This window comes from Anabas testudineus, chromosome 16 (assembly GCF_900324465.2).
Source record: "Anabas testudineus chromosome 16, fAnaTes1.2, whole genome shotgun sequence".
Taxonomy (NCBI): domain Eukaryota; kingdom Metazoa; phylum Chordata; class Actinopteri; order Anabantiformes; family Anabantidae; genus Anabas; species Anabas testudineus.
Window position 1 is genome coordinate 12,354,658 of NC_046625.1, and position 17,558 is coordinate 12,372,215.

Below are 17,558 nucleotides of genomic sequence, written 5' to 3' on the forward strand. Positions count from 1 at the left end.
ATATAAGATAAATGCGATCATATCCAAAAAACATGCCCTGCAAAAATACACTTTTTAAATGTCATATTTATTCAGAAAATCATCTGAAAATTGACTTTCTAATCATAAATAAGTGACCCCTATGGTAGGTACTGCAACATGTTTTGCTACACTTGAATCAAAAGTTAGTTTTGATCCAATGAGTGATATATAGAACAAAGATGAGCAGATACGCAGTTTTTGGTTGGACATTAAGAAGTGATATCTATGGCAAGCACCTAAAAACCTGAAACATTCCTTACACAGTAAAGTGCATCATCTGTCTGTATAGGCCCAAACTGTCTCCTTGTTAAGGAGGATATTGCACAGTTCATTAACATTCTAGCACAAGGCCTCCTGGTTCCTTCAATAGCTTTTCTTTCCCCAAAAGACAAATTAGACAAAGCTTTAAACAGAAATTAAAAAAACATTCAATCACTGCTTTTCTAGATTCACAAAAAACTACACCAATATGTGACTTATGTTGAGTGTCGTTGAAATGGTAAATAGTCTTCTACACACTACAGCCTTCAGAAAAAGCAACACTGTAGATGAAGCTCACAAACTACAGACATTTATAGCAAGATGGTAATACTGCAGAAACTGAAGTGTTGATATTTTGGTTCTGGATGCTTACTAAACCTCTGAACACAACGCTACACTTAACACTGATGATCACTGAGGATATGCTAAATCCTTGAGTTTGGTATTTAATACAACAAAACTGAGATATTATAATTCAAGGAAGCATCAAACTGTATGCTGCAGAAAAATCCGAGGTTGGTTTGGCACCCAGACTGCAAGAATACATACTCCTGCATGCAATTTAGCTATTCATAAAAGGTTACTTGTCAGAAGCAAGGAGGCCAGTATTGTCAATACCTTGGCATTTTGGTGCCACACAGACCTCCACAGATTTAGCCCTTGAACAGGATTGCTGTTGAGCTTGCTGAAACTGTGGCATTAAGATTGGTTGGCAGGGTGCGTGATAATCTGACTGATGCATTCGTGGCTCTCTGGTGATTCAGGGATGTCAGTCGCACTGTCCTCCACCAGATTCAATCTTCCTGGCTGCAGGACCCAATTCCACCTTGCACACCCTCTGAGCAAACTTCAGTGAGCACAATGTCTCTCCCACATTACTCTCCAGAGCAGACACCTTTAGTGGAGAGGTTGAAATAAAATAAGTCTACTTATACAGTATATCTCCCATCATGCAAATAAAAATTGGAAATCTAGAAATCTGGAAAAGTAATCTTACCTGTACCACCATGACAGTCTTGCTGCCTTTGCCCAGTGAGTCTTGTAATAAGTACGTAAGGCGGGAGTTCCTGAAAGGGATGTGAGTCTGCCGAGCCCTCAGTGCCTGAATTACATCCCCCAAAGCCAGAAGAGAGCGGTTAATATTCTGGGCTTCCTTCAGCCTTTCTCCCTCTGCACCAGACTTCCAAACCCTCTCCGAACCAGCCAGATCCACGAGGTTCAACTTGCCTGAAGAGAGGAATTAAATTCAGAGTAATGTTTAAAAAATTAAACACTGTCTGCACCCTCATGTAAAAAGTAAAAAGTAAAATTAATCCTTATGCCCATATTACATTAATTAATGAGATATTACTGGATTATAATTACTGTTGTGTTCATGTGTGCTGGTAAAAATGGAGCTTATTTACCAATCTTTTACATTGTTTTGATGATAAAGTGATTTTAATCCAATGATTTGAAAACTGATTTGGATCACTTTATCCTGCACTTATGAACGCTAGACCAGGGACAAATACATTCTTATGATTATACTGTAATTCGTATGATTAATCTGAATCTAAAAAGTAACTAGTAACTATAGTTATCAAATAAATAAACAAAAGTGCGACATACACCTCTGACATGTAGTGAAATCTAGGTATCAAGAAGCAGAAAAAGAAATACCCTCAATACTATAATAAGTACAATACATTCCACCACTGGATTTGAATTTACTGTAGCAACTTTAAAAATGTCATTTGAAACACTTTTCACATACAACGTGTGCTTAACTGACCGGTGGTTTTGGACCCCGTGGCGAGGTCAGTTCCCTGAATGGTGATACAGAGCAGAGCATGAGAGCGGGAGCTGTGCTGGTTCATCTGAGTGCCAAAAGTGATCCTGTTCCTTCGGGCTGTAGCTAAAATCTGGTAAAACACAAGAGTATTGGTTTTAAAAGTACTAAATAAAACACAAATCAACAGTTTGTAAACCTCTGTTACCTTTTTAATGTGCTGAAAGCTCTTGACTTCCATGACCCTGAGACCCGGCACGTGCAGCTGTCCTGTTCCGTCTGGGTTGATCTTTATGTCCAGTTTCTCTCCATCCTTACTCAACAGGTCTCTGAGAAAAACACAAACAACAAGACAGCCACTTTATTGTAACTCTACATTATGATGTTTCAGGCTGAAAGCCTGTCCAAAGGCAAACACCGCTAACCTTAGCACCTCGTTGTAGATCTCCACAGAGCTGACGGTGACTGTGTACGACCACATGTCCTTCCTCTCCTCAATCTCACTGAAGAGATATTTCAGGGCTCGCTGGTTGATGCCTGGGTTTTCCACGCTACCCTGAAATTAAATGATACTTAGCCTGCATCCTATAATGTGCACACGATATCTGCACTGATATGTAATCATTCTTTGGCTCCAATAATGCGGTAAAATAGTTATTATACCTCCATGGTGTAGGTTTTTCCAGAGCCAGTCTGTCCGTAGGCAAATATGCAGACATGGTAGCCATCAATGCAGGATGTCACAAGTGGTTCAATTTCCTGGAAGACCTGGTGAAAGCAAGCGCAGTTAGAGTTTGTCTTCTTACAACATTTCCTCCTTTGATTGTTAGTTTTCACTACCTCTTCCTGTGTTGCCTGAGGATGGAAGACCTTGTCCAGTTCAAAGATGCGACCCTTTCCTTTGCTCAGCACGGTGAGAGAGGACTCGTTGTTGGGGTCTGTCGTCACCACCACAGACTGGCCCTCCTCACGCTGGTCCTCCTTCAGCACGGGCTTCACGCGGCACAGCACACGGATGTTACCTAAAAAGAAAGAGTCCAGTTAGTGATACTGCAGGTTTTTGTTCTGCAGTGGATTTTGTTTCTTCATCTGTCCACACCTTTAAGCTCCACCAGCTGCTCATGGTACTTCCTGCGCAGCGCCACCTCCTTCCTGTACTTTTCCAGAAGATCTTTGTTGGCTTCAGACATCTCACTGATAGCTGCTGAAATCTGCCAGCACACATAAAACTCTTTAGTAACCGTGTTGATTTAGGAGTCATCATCCTCCATAAAAACAGGGGACTCAGACTGCTTACCTGTTTTTTTGCTTCATTTATAGCTGAGCCATAAAACTCGGAGAAGTTTCGAACCTGGCTCCTCAAGCTGGCGTAGTCTGTCTTCATGGAGCGCAAAGTCGGTGGGAGTGCTGTCAGACGCTTCTGCAGGCCTGAGAATGAGAAAAACTCAATCAAAGATAGTTTTGTTTCACTTGATGTTCTTGTGTGCAAAAAGAAATGTTTCTTTTTCTGGAGGTTCAGTTACTTTAAACTCACCGAAGAATTGATCCTGCAGGTTCTGAAAGTGTTCAGCCGAGCAGCTGGCAGCGGCCTTCACGGCCTCATCCTTCCTCTCCTCCAAGTGGCCGATCTCTTTCAGCAGCTCCTCTCTCAGTTTACTGATTTCTCGCTCGTACGCTGCAATCTGTAAAAAGTTCGGCACAGTGTTTTGTCAATCTGTCAGCTCCACTGATGCAATCTGTGCAGGCTCATCTGTGTAATGAGATCATTTGTCAATTAAATTCATCGAGATTACAGTAAAGTAGAAACCTCCTATTTCTGCAGTCCTTTCATCATCTGTTCTCTAAACAGAGTGGGAGGTATTTCCCCCTCATGACTCTGTGAATTCTGTCTCTTTGATTTTTTAATCAGAGCTGATGGCAGGACATGGATCTTCAGGGATTTACAGCCAGCAGCCAGCAGCCAGCAGTTTTTAGTGTACTAATGGATTAATATGGAAAATGATTGCCCACTTTAAGATTAGAGATGGTTCACCTTAAGATTGATTTTGTAAAGCATAGGGTATGACTGGGATATGCTCAAATACTGGTGTAGAACAATTAACCAATTTGTAAATACACAGGTCATATCACCCAAGTTTTTTCTCCAGCATGTTAAAATCACTTTAATCTGACTGTGTGTACATATGTGTGTGTGCCACTGTCCAGTTCAAAGCCTATTTTATGGTGAAGTCTTGGTTACCTTGTGCTGCAGATTGCAGCTGTATTCATCCGACTTTCTGATTTGTTCCTCCAGCTGTTTGCACCGTTCGTTCTGACTGGACAGCTTTTCAGACAGCAGCTCGTTCCTCTGTCTGGCTTTAGACAGGTGCTTTAATGTGGCAGGTGATTCCACCTCCACAGTCTGGGTGACATACTAACACAGGAACAAAAACACATCTGATTAAAGTAATCTCCTCTGAAAACTATTAATACAAATAAGGAGTGATGTGTATTGTTCATTCACTCTACACCTTGTTTCTCCTTTATCGCTAATGTTGGTGTGTTTCTGTTTGACAAATCTCGAAATCCAAATCTTCAAACCTATAAAAAAACACTTCACATTTGAATTACCTTCACCACTGGCTCTTTGCCTCTCTCTCTGTCCAATTCCAGCTGCAGCTCTCTCACTCTGTCCTCTCGTTTCCTCAGCTCCTCTCCTCTCCTCCACTCGCTCTGTTCACTCTGTCGCTCCAGTCGTGACATTTGTTCAGCACGTTGCTGTAAGCAGATCTCCAGCTGCTGCACTCTGCTGCGGAGGTCCTCATTCTCCTACCAGAGCATATTAAAATAAGTCAATTAACAAGTGTTTGTGTTTGCAGTTACTAATGGTCTCTGTAGCACATCCGTTCAGCTGTCAGCTGTGCTCCTGCATCTCACCTTGATGAGCATGGTGCTGGACTGGGAGGGGATGGATGACAGCTGCTGCAGAAGACCTTGGGTAACACTCAAGCTTTGCTTCAGAGTCTCATTCTCTGCTGTCAGACAAAGCACACGCTTCTCTGAGTCCGTGGCCCCCTGAGAACACAGAAAATCAGACTGTGTTCCAGCATAACAAATAAAATGTCACATACAGTATCTAGTCATACTTGTAGATGAGCATTCGTCATCATGAATATATAATTACGGATCATTGTTTGTCATTTGTTTCAGTGGCTGTTGACATTAGGAGTGACAAAGACTTGATGGATAATTAAATGAATAGTTTGCAGCACTTACAGTGGCAGTTCTCAGTCTTGACAGCTCCTCCTCACGGTCTTCTATGCAACTCTTTAGCTCATCAATCTGTGTAAGAAACGAAGTATAACTTTATTACAACAGTTTAAATTAAATACAGATGCTTAACTCTCTATGTGATTACATTATTCTTATCACAATATAAAGTTAAATAATTGTGTTATTTTAGATTTTTTTGTTTAACCTTGTACTTTGTTAACCTTTAATCTGTTTAACATCTCTTTTGCAAGAAAGACCTGGACAAAATGGCAGCAGAGGATGTGCATTACACAGCAGCATAAAAAAGCAACAACAGATATAAGCACAATAACATGACACCTGGCATGCATACTATGTTTAGGAAATATGCATTAAAATGTGTTTGTACAACAGCTGGAAATGTTACAACATCTATTCCTCTATACTTCTTCTTCTTCAATTATTATTATTATTATTATTAATATTATTATTATTATTATTATTATTATTTATAGTTTCACTCTTTTTTCAAAAATGAATACTAAACAGCATATGGGAGCTAAAATGCAGCTGCCTACCTGCTGTTGAAATGCCTGTATACGAGAGTGTCTGTCTCTTTCTTTTTGCTCCAGCTGGGAGTGAAGCAGGCGGAGCTCGCCTCTCAGTTTACTCCTCTCGCCCTGCAGGCCATTCAGAGACTCCACCAGCCTGTGAACCCCAGCTTGTGTCCCTGCATCACTGCTGGATTCACCTGGAGCACATAAAAAGAGAATTATCATCAGCATCTTCGTCACCATAATGGACTCATATTCATATCAGGCCAGATAGAAGTAGTTCCAGCCATCATACTCTACTCCATCTGACGTGTATGTTTAAGTTTTAACGCTTGAGTGTGTTTAATATTCATGAACATTAAGTATGCACTTTCTCACACTCACACACTCACACACACACACACACACTGTGCACTGCAGTTAGTTGAACATTATCGTTGTCATGTTTCCACTCTCAAGTCTTGAATCAAATTTTTAAGACCTGCTGTATCTGGGCCTCACGTGGAGCTCGGCTCAAACGTAGAACCAAGTTTTACATTAATAGATGCAACAGCCTGCCGTCACTCCCCCATTGTCCTAGGGTGAACCAGACAGCATTTCAGTTAGTTTTTCTCTTGCTCAATGATTTATCAGGATCTCTCACTTTTGATTTTCATGGCCTCATAGAGTCTTATGCTAATCAGCATGCTGTGTAAGGTTTGCTGTGTCACAATGGTGCAGTGAGAGTTGGTGGTGCCAGAAAGAAAAACAAGTAGAGAGGCTTAAGCTGTGCATCAGCATTGCTGATAGAGATGTGAAACATTAAAAGTCTATGATCTGCTTTAGCAAATTATAAAACTGCAGCCTGAAATGGCCTAAAAATGTATTTTCTTTATCTGTAAAACATGATGATACAGACAAAAAGTGAGATTGAGATCAGCAGTGATTCAGGCTAAAATATCAAATGCTGAATAGTCGAACACAAAACAGACGAATGATCCTAGTGATGGAAATCTCACACATCAAAGAAACTCTCGGTCACTTACTCCTGCATGCTGCGCTACAACAAACAAACAAATCCAACAGCCTTGTAACACTGGGACGTGGACCCCTGGCTATTTTTAGTCTTAACACGAGTACACGTGATGCCTTACATGTGCCAGACCTTGTAAGTGCATATGCAAGAAATAAACCAGCTCTCACATCCATGTTTTATTCAAGACCAAAAGCCACAGAGTCACTATCCAAGTACCCAAGACTGTTGCCACGTGTTCATAACTCTTTGTTATACAGCTACTGACTGCGTGTGTGCATGACATCCTCCACTTGAACACACCTACACACTGAGATGCATTTAATCCAGTCCTTTAATCATACATCTTATTGTATATACTAATATATTTTACCGAAGCAGTATCAGGCTGAAGTCATGGATGTGATCTGTCCAGTCATGCACTTGTTAACATGCTGTATAAGCACATAGTGACGGTGGTTGAGTTTATCCGTCTGCCTTCTCTCTGAGGTCAAACAACCAACAGGTTGAGTCTGAGATACACCAGATATAAACATTGAAAGCATTGAGGTCAGCCGCAGTTGTGCAGTGTTAGTCTGGCCTGTGTGACATCACTACTGCAAACTTCCCTCCCAAACACCCACATAAATCTAATCAATCTGCCTCTGTTGATGAATGTGCTGTTCTATAAAAAGATGTACAGTGTGCGCCTGGTTGAAAAAGAAAATCTTGCTTATGCCATAAACAGAAAACCATATGAAAGTGGAAACATACACTCTTTAAAACTCCCATAATATAAGAACTTGCTCCCTGCTATCGCTTTGATTTTCTTCTCAAGTCTATTCACATTTTTTCACAGTCATTGAAAATGACTTGATTTCTACCACTATAAATGAAAGTGTGAATAATTCACATATCTATTAAGTTCTATTACAAAATCCATTTCTTTTACAGTGCACATACTGAATGTAAGAGCTCTGGAGACTGACTGGAGGAGCTAATACTGATGATCTAATTCAATGTGGAGTCTCATATCATAAATCTACCTTTAGTGTGTAACTGTGTTTCTGCTCCTTTCACACTGGCCAATCCACTTGATTATTAAAACAGTCCTTTGACCTCTATTTCCCTCTGTCCTCCTAGCCCCTTATCACCACCTTGAAATGTAAACCCATCCTTTCTGCACCTTAATTTCACCCTCCCCCCATCTCTTTTTCCTCTCTCCTCCCCCATCATCACACCTCCTCCCTCACCCTCGCTCAGTGGGCTGGGGGTCTGCTGCTGGCTGATGGCCTCCTCCAGGCTGCTGATAATGCTGCTCTTGTCTCTGAGGCGCTGACGGTACGAGGCTCTCAGGGCCTTCATCTGGCGGCGGTGCTGAACGCGGTGCCGCTTCAGCTGGACCCGGTACTGGTCGGCCTGCTGCTGCAGCTGCTGGAAGTGGGAGTACTGCTCCAGAAAGCTCAGCAAGTGGGACATTACTGCTACCAGGGGAGACTCTGCCAACTGAGTAGTACAGACAGTACACAAAGTTCAGTACCACTGCAGGACTCAGAAATCAGGCAAATAAGTCACGTAGGCGATGACACACTTTCCCTACCTTTCCTGTTGTTTCTACGTGAACTTGTGAGGCCCTTCTCTTCTCAGCCTCCTGTTTAAAGGACAAAAAGGAAGCCAGAGGAGTGCATGCTGGGATGTTGGGGCCATCTTCATCTTCTTCGTCACTCAGAGACAATTCATCACTGTCACTGCTACTGCCTTGATGACAAGAAGTCAATGTAAACAATTGAGTAAGGGATTGCATGTACTAATTAATCCATTAGTAGAAACTACCCATATCATAAATATTAGGATCATTATCATATATTTTCAACATCGTACACCATCCTTTTGCTGTACAAGCTGTTCGAGCACTCACTTGATTCGCTAAACCGGGCACAAGCCTTTTTTCCCATTTTGGGGGTGTGGCCATCTCTCCTTCTGCTCTCTGTTTCCATGGAAACAGGTCCTGGCTCCTGAGCAAAGCATCATACAGGAAGGTCAGAAAAATAATACATGCACAAAGTACTTGTATATATGTTCCATACATAAGCAGGTACACAACTGCATGCAATGGAACACACATCTGTACATCACTGTTTACTCTCAGGTGGCACAATAAGTGAGACATGCATATTTCCCAACAAAGAATTCCTGAGGATGGACATGGCTAGACATACATCTGAGGAAGCTCCACACACCCCCTCCAAGGCTTCCTCCTCCTCCTCCTTCTTAAAAACAGTGTAGAAGATGTAGACTAAAAGGGAGTAGAACGCGTACATCTCCACGCCGTCCACGAGTCCCTGTAAATGACACAACATTTCAATTTCTGTCAGCAGAAAAGCAGAAGACTTTTTTCAGCTTCAGGTTTTAATGAGAATCAAATGATGACTAACAGTAAAACTGGTCAAATCATACCAGCACCTAACTCTCACCCCATTCCATTACACTAAAATGCCTCATCCTTTACCTTATCACATATCTTCTTGTCGGTGAAGGTAATCCGTCGCTCTAGTCATTTGTATTCCCCTTTCACACTCCATCCATATTGTCTGCAACTGCAGCTCTTGTTCTCAGAGCTGCAACAGCATCCCAGCACTGTGTCAGCTCCTGTGTGGCTCTCTCTCCTCCCCTTTCTCCTCCTCTTCTCCACTTTGCTCCATCTACAGGCTGCATCTGGCAGTTTCCTGTTCAGCTGCATTGGTAAGATGTCAGTATGGACACTCACTGGAGGGCGGTGACACTGATACCAACAGCCCATCACAAAAATGGGTGAGATGTGGCGGGTGCTTACAATGAATTGTGCAATGAACTTGCTGACATATCAAGTGCAAGTGGCTGGATAGTTGAACATAAGCCAAGAGATCTTTGAAGTGCAACGTGAAGTTGCAGAACATTTATTCAGTACAGTTTTGTCCTTTTAAAAACAAAGTTATTATTATTATTGTAATTAGTCATTACAAACGAGTGCAGGCAGCACTGTAACTATATTGGCACTCCATAGTCACATATGTGCACATAAATTATTCATTTTAATGAAAACACTGCATCTCTGGTCACCTGCACCCTGAAATCTGACAAAGGTATTTTCCCACATTGACGCATATGCTTGTACATATCCTGCAGAAAAACTGCTGAGGCTGCTTCTCACAACTCTTACGTCCTGAGAGAGAAAATGCAGTGTCCACTACAAATCCCTGTAATGAATAGCAACATCATGGAAGGATAACACAGTAAACACACAAAAATGTACACACATCTTGTTTAAGTAGAGGTAAGTTAAACAAATGAGATCATTTGAGATAACATTAAAGATACTGAGGACATAATAAAAAAAAAGTACAGTGATGAGTATCAAATGGGCAGGATGAGGTAAGAGCCTACACCACTGCAGATATTTTAACAGTGATGCTGCTGAGGCTGCAGGACGAGTTGCACCCAGACTCTGAGGCAGCTGGACGTTATTGGAAAAACTAAAACTGTTACTCAGGAGATGTGTGCAGGACGTTCACACCTAGCCTATCCAAGAAATGTCTGGCAATATCCCACCAAATTGGAGAATATAACAATTCACCATCAATTGAATGGTATAATAAATGTCACCCATAACACTTGATATTCCTGCGCAAATTAAGTTGATATGGGGGTCTGGGTGAAGCAGCTATCATTAATTCCAGTAAAAATAAACAAATTTCCAACACAGATGTGAGAAAATGCGAATGTCTTAAGTTATCATGGATCTTGGTTCAATTGTAATGATACGCATCTGAGCAGTCTTCATTATTACCTTTGTTCTTACACCTTAATATGTAAACGCATTCCCAAATCATCAGTATTTATACATTTTAAATTATAAAAACATCTGACAGGACTAGTGAATGGTCTGTATTTTATCCTCATAATTAATAAGTCAATCATGCAGATCACAGCTTAACTAAATGTCTATGTTATGTCGGTCAGTTACATCCAGAAGGAATTTGCTGAGGGCCTGCGTGGAGGCCCAGCACCCTATGGACATGGACCCTTTCAATAGCCACTCCATCAATCCTTCTGAGGCAGCGGGAGAAACCAGTGGAGTAAAACTGTTTGGTCTAACCTGCATCACAAGCAGTGGTAGACTGAGGGCCACACCACCCAGGGCCCCTAAAGCGTTACTGGTAAAGAGGCAAACTGTAAGGCAGCATGATAGGGAGGACAGGCCCAGGCACCGAGTCAGCACTGTGAGCGTGTCTCCTGAGAGCGAGTCACACAGTCCCAGCAGCAGGCAGGAGCCACACAGGAGAATATGTGCTGTGTTGCGGTCTTGGCTGAGCCACAGAAAGTCAAAAGAGACCAACGCTGGAGCCAGAACCTCAGCAGCCCACTCTGCTTCTTTCTGTAGGGAGATTAAGTACGAACTTGAAGGATGTAAGATGTTAAATGCTGCTGAGAGTCCAAGCAAGAAGAGGCCTACTGATGGAGCCCTGTGGTCCTGCAAAGAGAAGTGAATGCAGAGACAGCTGCAAGATTACAAAGTAGAAATATTAACCATGCTTATATTCATTGACAAACATCAAATATTGTAAAGGAAAACCTAAGACACTAGGGCTGAAACTAATGTTTATTTCGATTGTAGCTTGCATTTATCGACTAACTAATAATCATTTGGTCTATAAGAAAATGTCCATCACAATTTCTCAGAGAGAAAGTAACATAACTCTTTGTGTTGTCCAATCAATAGTTGATTGCTCAAATCCACTATTACTACTGTAAACGACCCTTACCTTAAACAGTTTATAAGAGGAGTGCAGAGCAGTGGCAGACAAAAAGGTGTTGCAGCATGAAGTTATCGTCTCCGTCACACATGGGTCCATGGGTCCTGAAAAACATCCACGATGGAAAAACTACCGTTGCAAGGGGAAACCGTGAGTCTGAAGTTAACTAAAACAACAGTCCCGGTGATTTGAATTTGAGTGTTTTATTTTAGGAAGTCGGTGCAGATCTGAACACGGAGGAAACTTTGTGCACGAACACCATCACGATTGTTTGGACACGTGACAAGCCCTGGCCTGCACAATGCGCATGCTCGCAAAGATGCGTTCCAGTTGCCCGTAAACTCTGTCACTGTACCTGAAAGATTATGATTCACTTAAACTGGAAATAAATGCATGCACATCAACGAAACTGAACATAGGAACTACAGTTCCGAAGTAGTACTGAAGACAGCACATGTAATAATAAAATAATTAAACTGAAATTATTTTAGATAAGATTTAGATATACCGTGGCAAATGGCTATGACAACTGAGAATATAAAGCACCATTCAAAGTTCACATATATTAATAATAAAATAGTTTTGTTTGTTTGTTGTTTTGTTTATTGTTTTCTGTTTATTTATTTATTTTAATAGAACTAGGCGATAACACGATGGTCAAGAGGAAATAAAACATTATTCCGACAGCACCTGAAGGCAGCAAAAGTTCGAAAAGTATGGCGGCGGAGTGTTTGACAGCAATAACAGAGCAATGGATACGGGACAGGTTACAATTAAAACACCCCTGTCTAGGTAATATCGTCTCATGCTAATATAGAAATGACATATCAGCAAACGTGAAGTAGCAACGTTTAGCTTTTTAATGTAGAAGTAATGTACATACTTGAGGTCTCTCCAGCTGTAGCTAAGCTAACAACAGCTGCTGTGGTAGCTACTAGCAATAACCGTCGCCTGCCGCGGCTGAACCAGCAAATGGTGCTGTGCAGTTTCATGTATGACTAGCTACTGATGTTATTCCTTTTAAACAGGTGATGTCCGCTCTCTGAGCCTCCCGGGGACGTTTGAGGAGAAGATCAGGCATCTCGGAAACGCTTTGAATAACTTTGTGCGTCTGAAGTCTCTGGACCTCTCCTGCAATGCACTCACCTCTGTTAATGTAGGTTTGTAATCTAATCGTCTAAATTCATTAGATGTAAGTGTGTTTGCTTCTGTTAAGTAGAATTAAACTTATATATACATATGTAATCTCAAACAACGTGTTCAAAGGGCCCAGTTTCAACCACTGTAGCTCACGACATCAGAGTACCTCTAGATCTAACTACATGCTAACACACTACATAGATGGCAAATACACCTCCATCATCCAACAAGTCCCGATTTCACACACTCACTCCAACACAGAACATTGTAATAGGTATAATTGGGAAAAATAGTATTTTATTTAATAAGAACCATTTCCTAACCCTTAAATTGTATTGGTCATCACAGGGGGTGGAACACTTGAAATTCCTGGAGAGGCTTATCCTGTACTATAATTGTATACCTTCTCTTGAAGAGGTGAAAGTACTGTTTGAGCTTCCGGCTTTGAAAGAGCTGGACCTGAGACTCAATCCTCTGGTCAATACCTACCCAAACTACCGCTCTTTGCTGGTGCATGCCATGCCCAACTTACGCAAGCTAGGTAGGATATAATCAAATCACACAGATTTTCTTCCTCGTGGACACAGTTTTAGTTTAAAGTGTTGTCCGTTGCTTTCCAGACAGCTGTTCAGTCAGAGACACTGAGCGCAAAGCGGCCATAATGCAGTTCTCCTCTGACCACCTACCTCAGCAGAAGAGTTCCTTTCAGAAACAGGATGAAGACCAAAGGTAAACTAAACATATAATTCCATGAGTTTGAGCTCAAATTCAATTTAGTGGAATATGTGGAAAATGCACTGAATCCAAAACACTCTAACACAACAAAAGCAGCTGTGCGCAGTGCAGAGCTTTTATTGGCAAGAGTGCTGTGTGTAATTGCTTTCTGCTATTTTTGCTGTTTTGCTTGTTGTTTCTAGAAGCAGTCATAAGAGATTGGCTTTAGCGGACCGTTTAACCAAGAGGCTTTCTCTCCTGACTGACTCTGACGATATTGTCTTGAATTTCGTTTCCATGAATGTTGGAGAGCAAAAAGAAATGCACTCTGATTATGTTCACAAGGATGCAGGAGGTAAGATACCATAGTCCAAAAGCAAATTAGTGCCTAATTTTACATTTCTGTTAATTAACCATATTCTGTATTAGAGCCTAGAGAGGAAGAGTCAAAAGATTTTACAGAAGAGAGAAGTTCAACTCCGAAACAGGTGATTTCTATTTCACTGAATGCCAAATGATAGTACTACCAGTACATTTACTTTATCATATATGTGTGCCTAATTCTTTTATTTATTTATTTATTTACAGGAAAGTGCTAAATCCATTCTAAGGTATCCACCAAAAACGTATGGTAAGTTCTGAGTTAGGTGGAGCAAGGGAATTCAGAAAATATGTATTTTTGTAATTGTAAATAAAATTAGTGATGTTAATTTGGTAACTGTAAACGTACATCAGAGCTGATTGAAAACAGGATCAAGCTGTTTTTTTTTTGTTGTTGTTGTTTTTTGTGAAACTGTGAAATAATTGACAATCTGTAAATCCACCACTAGGTGGCAACAACAACCAATTTTTTATTTTTAATTATGACACTGTGTCTGTGTCTAATCGAAGGTCAATTAATATCAGTGTTTCTTTGGATAATTTGTAATTTTCCCAGATAAGACTGAGTCCAAAGTGCCACACATGAAAGAACCATCTCCTATAAAAAGCTCCATGACATTAAAATCAACTGAAAGACCAAAGGTATCTTTTGGCCCTTATGTAGAGAAACGTAGGTCTGTGTCTGGAAAACAAAAGCAAAAGGACTTCACCAACCAAACCAGACATGTAGCCAAGGGACATTTTACACCCAATCCTGGTAAGAGCTCAATATCTGCATAAATCAGATTTTATTAGCAATTAAACACAAATACAAATACCATATTCTACTTTTTGTTTCAATACTTTTCCAGATCCAAGTCACCATAATAGTTCTTCATTTATTAATATCCGACCTCCCAGTCCACGTCGGCCTGGTTTGAATCTTTCTGACCCATCTAACCCCATCTTACATCCTCCAAGATTGACATACTCCAGCTTCAACAAGACAGAAGGGGGGTGCAGCCTGCCACAGCAAGCAGACAAGAAAAAAAGGGTGGAAATTCTAATTCAGTCTTTTTACTAATTAACAAACTGCATCCTCAATCATTACTTGTTCCTGCTCATAGATACCATATTTGAGGTTCCTTTCTCATATAAACCTACACTATTTCTGAATTCACTTCCCAGGGTAGTTACAGGAAACCCCTAGAGATGCTCCTCAACCTTGTGGACAAACATTGGACGGGAGAAAGATCGCTGCATCATAACAACAACTTCCTGTGTGAGCTGGAGTTTGGTTTGGGGAATGTCATATCTGATTACAGGACCCTGTGCCTGATGATGATGGTCTTTCTCATCATTTCTATTTTTGGGTCTAGCTCAGGCAGTCCAGATCCTCTCTATGATGGAAAGCGATATTTCCAGCCGTGAGGCTGAGGTCAGGACCTTAAGACGGGAAGTTGATGTGCTGAGCTTTCAAGCAGCTGCACGAGAGGAAGAGCAAAAAACCGAAGTCCGTCATCTCACTGCTCAGCTGGACGATGCCCGTAGTGCAGTTGTGAGTAAACTCAATACTAAAACCAATAATGAAAACAATAAAATGAAAGCAATAAAATTGATATTGATATTTTGGAAACCACATATTTTTGATGAATACACTGTTTATTATATTCCTACCACTACAGGGCAAACTAAATGAGCAGCTGAGGATTGTGTTGGAGGAGAATGTTGTTCTACAGAAACAGCTCATCAAGTTAGAACGACAGTATCTTAAGTCAATGATGAAAAGTTCACCAATTACTCAGATTAAAGGTGGGTGTAAATACCAGTGGGAGACACAAATGAGTAAACATTGTGCTGTTTTCCTTTTACGCCATCATACTCTGTGCTTGCACGTTTTTAGAGGCTCAGACTGAAGTGGAGGAGCTGAGGAAAGAGCTTGAGGGACTGAGGGAGAAAGTGCAGGAGGCTGAAAAAGTAAAGGAATTGTCAAATATGCTGCAGGAAAGCCACAGGTGAGATCTTACCCCTATCTGAGCAGTCACACTCATGTCTAAATCAGCACTGTTTTATTGGTTGTTTATGTTATCTGATTATGTGTGTGTGTGTGTGTGTGTGTCTGCATATACATACTGCAGGTCTCTGGTGGCTACCAACGAGTGTTTGCTAGCTGAGCTGAAGGGAAGTGGGGAACATTAAAGAAGAATTTGAATGAGGACTTGCACACAGAGGTCAAAATACCAAAGCAAGACTATGCTGAGCATCACCTTAGCAGAGCAATCAGTGCATGTGGCCCTGTAAAGACAGCTTTAAATTCATTTTTACTTTGATTTTATCACTGTAGTGTACATTTAAAGGTTGTGTCTATTAGACTGGGCCTTTGATAAATGTTACGTTTATTATTTAGAAGAATATGTATAGGCTGCGTTTGCGTTATGTAAACAGTCATAGGGAAAGGCAATTCATTCAAGCAAGGTTGTGTACACGTGTGTGACAACGCTGCTATGTTAACAAATGATTTTAGTTAAAAAAAAAAATGTCAATGAAAAGGTCATAATGTATTTCCTGGATCAGTGGCAAGAGTGTGTCTCTCTTGGCTGTTTCCCCCCCCTTCTTTTTTTTTTTTTCATTTTTCAGGTCAGTTGTGTCTCCATCTGCTTTGCATGCTGCACTGGAATGAATGTATCTAGATTCCAGCTGCACTGTGCTGCACTTTATTTATACCTCTGCCTTACGGCTAGAGAGTTACACACACACACACACACACACACATCCACTTTTCTCTCACAGACACTAATGCAAGACCTGGCAAAGCAGGTTAGGATGTGGTTCCTACATAAACTTAATGTAGCTTTTATTTTGTATGTGATTGTTACAGATCACTGGTTGGTGCTGCTGGTAGGGAGTTTCATTGTTCTTAAATAAGCCACATCAACCAATTCATCCATTAGCTATACCCTCTTATCCTCCACAGTCTAACACAGGACGGTTAAAACAATATAAGACATTATATTTTGACCTATACCCCATAACCTACTCAACATACAGCCTTGGGTGTGTGTGTGTTTTTTTTTTTTTTTTTACTTTATTTTATTTTATTTTCAATAATGCACTACAAATCATGAACACACATTAAAGAACAAGAACAAAAACACACTGCATGCACTAGGGCACAATAGTACATTAAACGTTATTAGAAAAAAAAAAAAAGACAATATTGTTCCTCCACATTAAAGGTGCACAGTATTTGGCATTAAGCACAGAAAAAAGATCATACTTAAGCTACTGCGGTAGACAAAAACTAACACACAGATAGCTGCTAGTTTTGCACTCGATGCATGATTCTTCATAGGCCGAGGCTATAGGTAGTGTGTGACAAGTGTGGCACAAACATTGTCGCTATGTTGGAAAAATATTATTTTACAAAAGTATATTACTTGTTTTGCATTTTTCCCTTTTTATGTCAGTGAATCCCTGCTTTTGTATTTAGTTGAAGTTGTGCCTTGGATGGAGCACCACACATTAAATGTACATCAGCAGTCTTTATCAGCAGACAAATATAATAGCATTACAGGATAGCTGACTTTGTACATGTATAAGTTGATACATATTGATTTCAAGCAATACAAGATTTTATCACGATCAAACAATTTAATTTCAAATTATGTAATATTTTTAGCAGTAATATAAGTGTGTCCAGTAGTCTGTCTTCACAGCAGTTA

General features: G+C 40.7%; 3 protein-coding genes across 5 annotated transcripts; 1 reads left to right on the plus strand and 2 right to left on the minus strand.

Annotated features, from left to right (window-relative positions):
- Positions 1-100: 100 nt before the first annotated feature.
- Positions 101-10,612, minus strand: si:ch211-257p13.3 (kinesin-like protein KIFC3). Of its 2 annotated transcripts, none has more exons than XM_026373125.1 (20): positions 9,339-10,612; positions 9,070-9,171; positions 8,748-8,844; positions 8,430-8,587; positions 8,083-8,335; positions 5,863-6,035; positions 5,309-5,374; positions 4,970-5,107; positions 4,664-4,861; positions 4,293-4,466; positions 3,588-3,735; positions 3,351-3,481; positions 3,153-3,264; positions 2,894-3,075; positions 2,717-2,821; positions 2,479-2,609; positions 2,262-2,382; positions 2,057-2,186; positions 1,280-1,509; positions 101-1,177 (listed from the first exon to the last, which is right to left on the minus strand). In XM_026373125.1, the coding sequence occupies exons 2-20, from the start codon at positions 9,148-9,150 to the stop codon at positions 1,052-1,054; spliced, it is 2,754 nt and encodes a 917-aa protein (XP_026228910.1). In that variant the 5' UTR covers positions 9,151-9,171; positions 9,339-10,612; the 3' UTR covers positions 101-1,051. The 2 variants fall into 2 exon arrangements, with proteins under 2 accessions (XP_026228910.1, XP_026228909.1); XM_026373124.1 differs by having other exon boundaries at positions 9,049-9,171.
- Positions 10,613-10,731: 119 nt separating this feature from the next.
- On the minus strand, positions 10,732-11,893 carry LOC113170848. The gene is made up of 2 exons (XM_026373126.1): positions 11,632-11,893; positions 10,732-11,339 (listed from the first exon to the last, which is right to left on the minus strand). Exons 1-2 carry the CDS (start codon positions 11,719-11,721, stop codon positions 10,803-10,805), a joined length of 627 nt encoding a protein of 208 aa, XP_026228911.1. The 5' UTR covers positions 11,722-11,893; the 3' UTR covers positions 10,732-10,802.
- Positions 11,894-12,329: 436 nt separating this feature from the next.
- cep72 (centrosomal protein 72) lies at positions 12,330-17,046 on the plus strand. 2 transcript variants are annotated; one of them, XM_026369927.1, is made up of 14 exons: positions 12,330-12,414; positions 12,651-12,778; positions 13,111-13,303; positions 13,383-13,491; positions 13,680-13,831; positions 13,906-13,964; positions 14,065-14,107; positions 14,414-14,614; positions 14,709-14,890; positions 15,025-15,118; positions 15,216-15,394; positions 15,522-15,648; positions 15,740-15,851; positions 15,975-17,046. In XM_026369927.1, the coding sequence occupies exons 1-14, from the start codon at positions 12,339-12,341 to the stop codon at positions 16,033-16,035; spliced, it is 1,716 nt and encodes a 571-aa protein (XP_026225712.1). In that variant the 5' UTR covers positions 12,330-12,338; the 3' UTR covers positions 16,036-17,046. The 2 variants fall into 2 exon arrangements, with proteins under 2 accessions (XP_026225712.1, XP_026225713.1); XM_026369928.1 differs by having other exon boundaries at positions 13,683-13,831.
- Positions 17,047-17,558: the final 512 nt, after the last annotated feature.

What these genes read in the sequence shown, in the direction of transcription:
- cep72 (XM_026369927.1), top strand. Translation starts at nt 12,339, where the DNA reads ATGGCGGCGGAGTGTTTGACAGCAATAACAGAGCAATGGATACGGGAC. An exon ending in TGTTCACAAGGATGCAGGAG is followed by an intron (nt 13,832 to 13,905) that starts GTAAGATACCAT and finishes ATTCTGTATTAG; the next exon opens with AGCCTAGAGAGGAAGAGTCA. An exon ending in ACGATGCCCGTAGTGCAGTT is followed by an intron (nt 15,395 to 15,521) that starts GTGAGTAAACTC and finishes CTACCACTACAG; the next exon opens with GGCAAACTAAATGAGCAGCT.
- LOC113170848 (XM_026373126.1), bottom strand. Translation starts at nt 11,721, where the DNA reads ATGGACCCATGTGTGACGGAGACGATAACTTCATGCTGCAACACCTTT. An exon ending in CCTCTTATAAACTGTTTAAG is followed by an intron (nt 11,340 to 11,631) that starts GTAAGGGTCGTT and finishes TTCTCTTTGCAG; the next exon opens with GACCACAGGGCTCCATCAGT.
- si:ch211-257p13.3 (XM_026373124.1), bottom strand. Translation starts at nt 9,150, where the DNA reads ATGTACGCGTTCTACTCCCTTTTAGTCTACATCTTCTACACTGTTTTT. An exon ending in CCTGCAGGATCAATTCTTCG is followed by an intron (nt 3,482 to 3,587) that starts GTGAGTTTAAAG and finishes TCTCATTCTCAG; the next exon opens with GCCTGCAGAAGCGTCTGACA. An exon ending in GAAAAACCTACACCATGGAG is followed by an intron (nt 2,610 to 2,716) that starts GTATAATAACTA and finishes ATTTAATTTCAG; the next exon opens with GGTAGCGTGGAAAACCCAGG.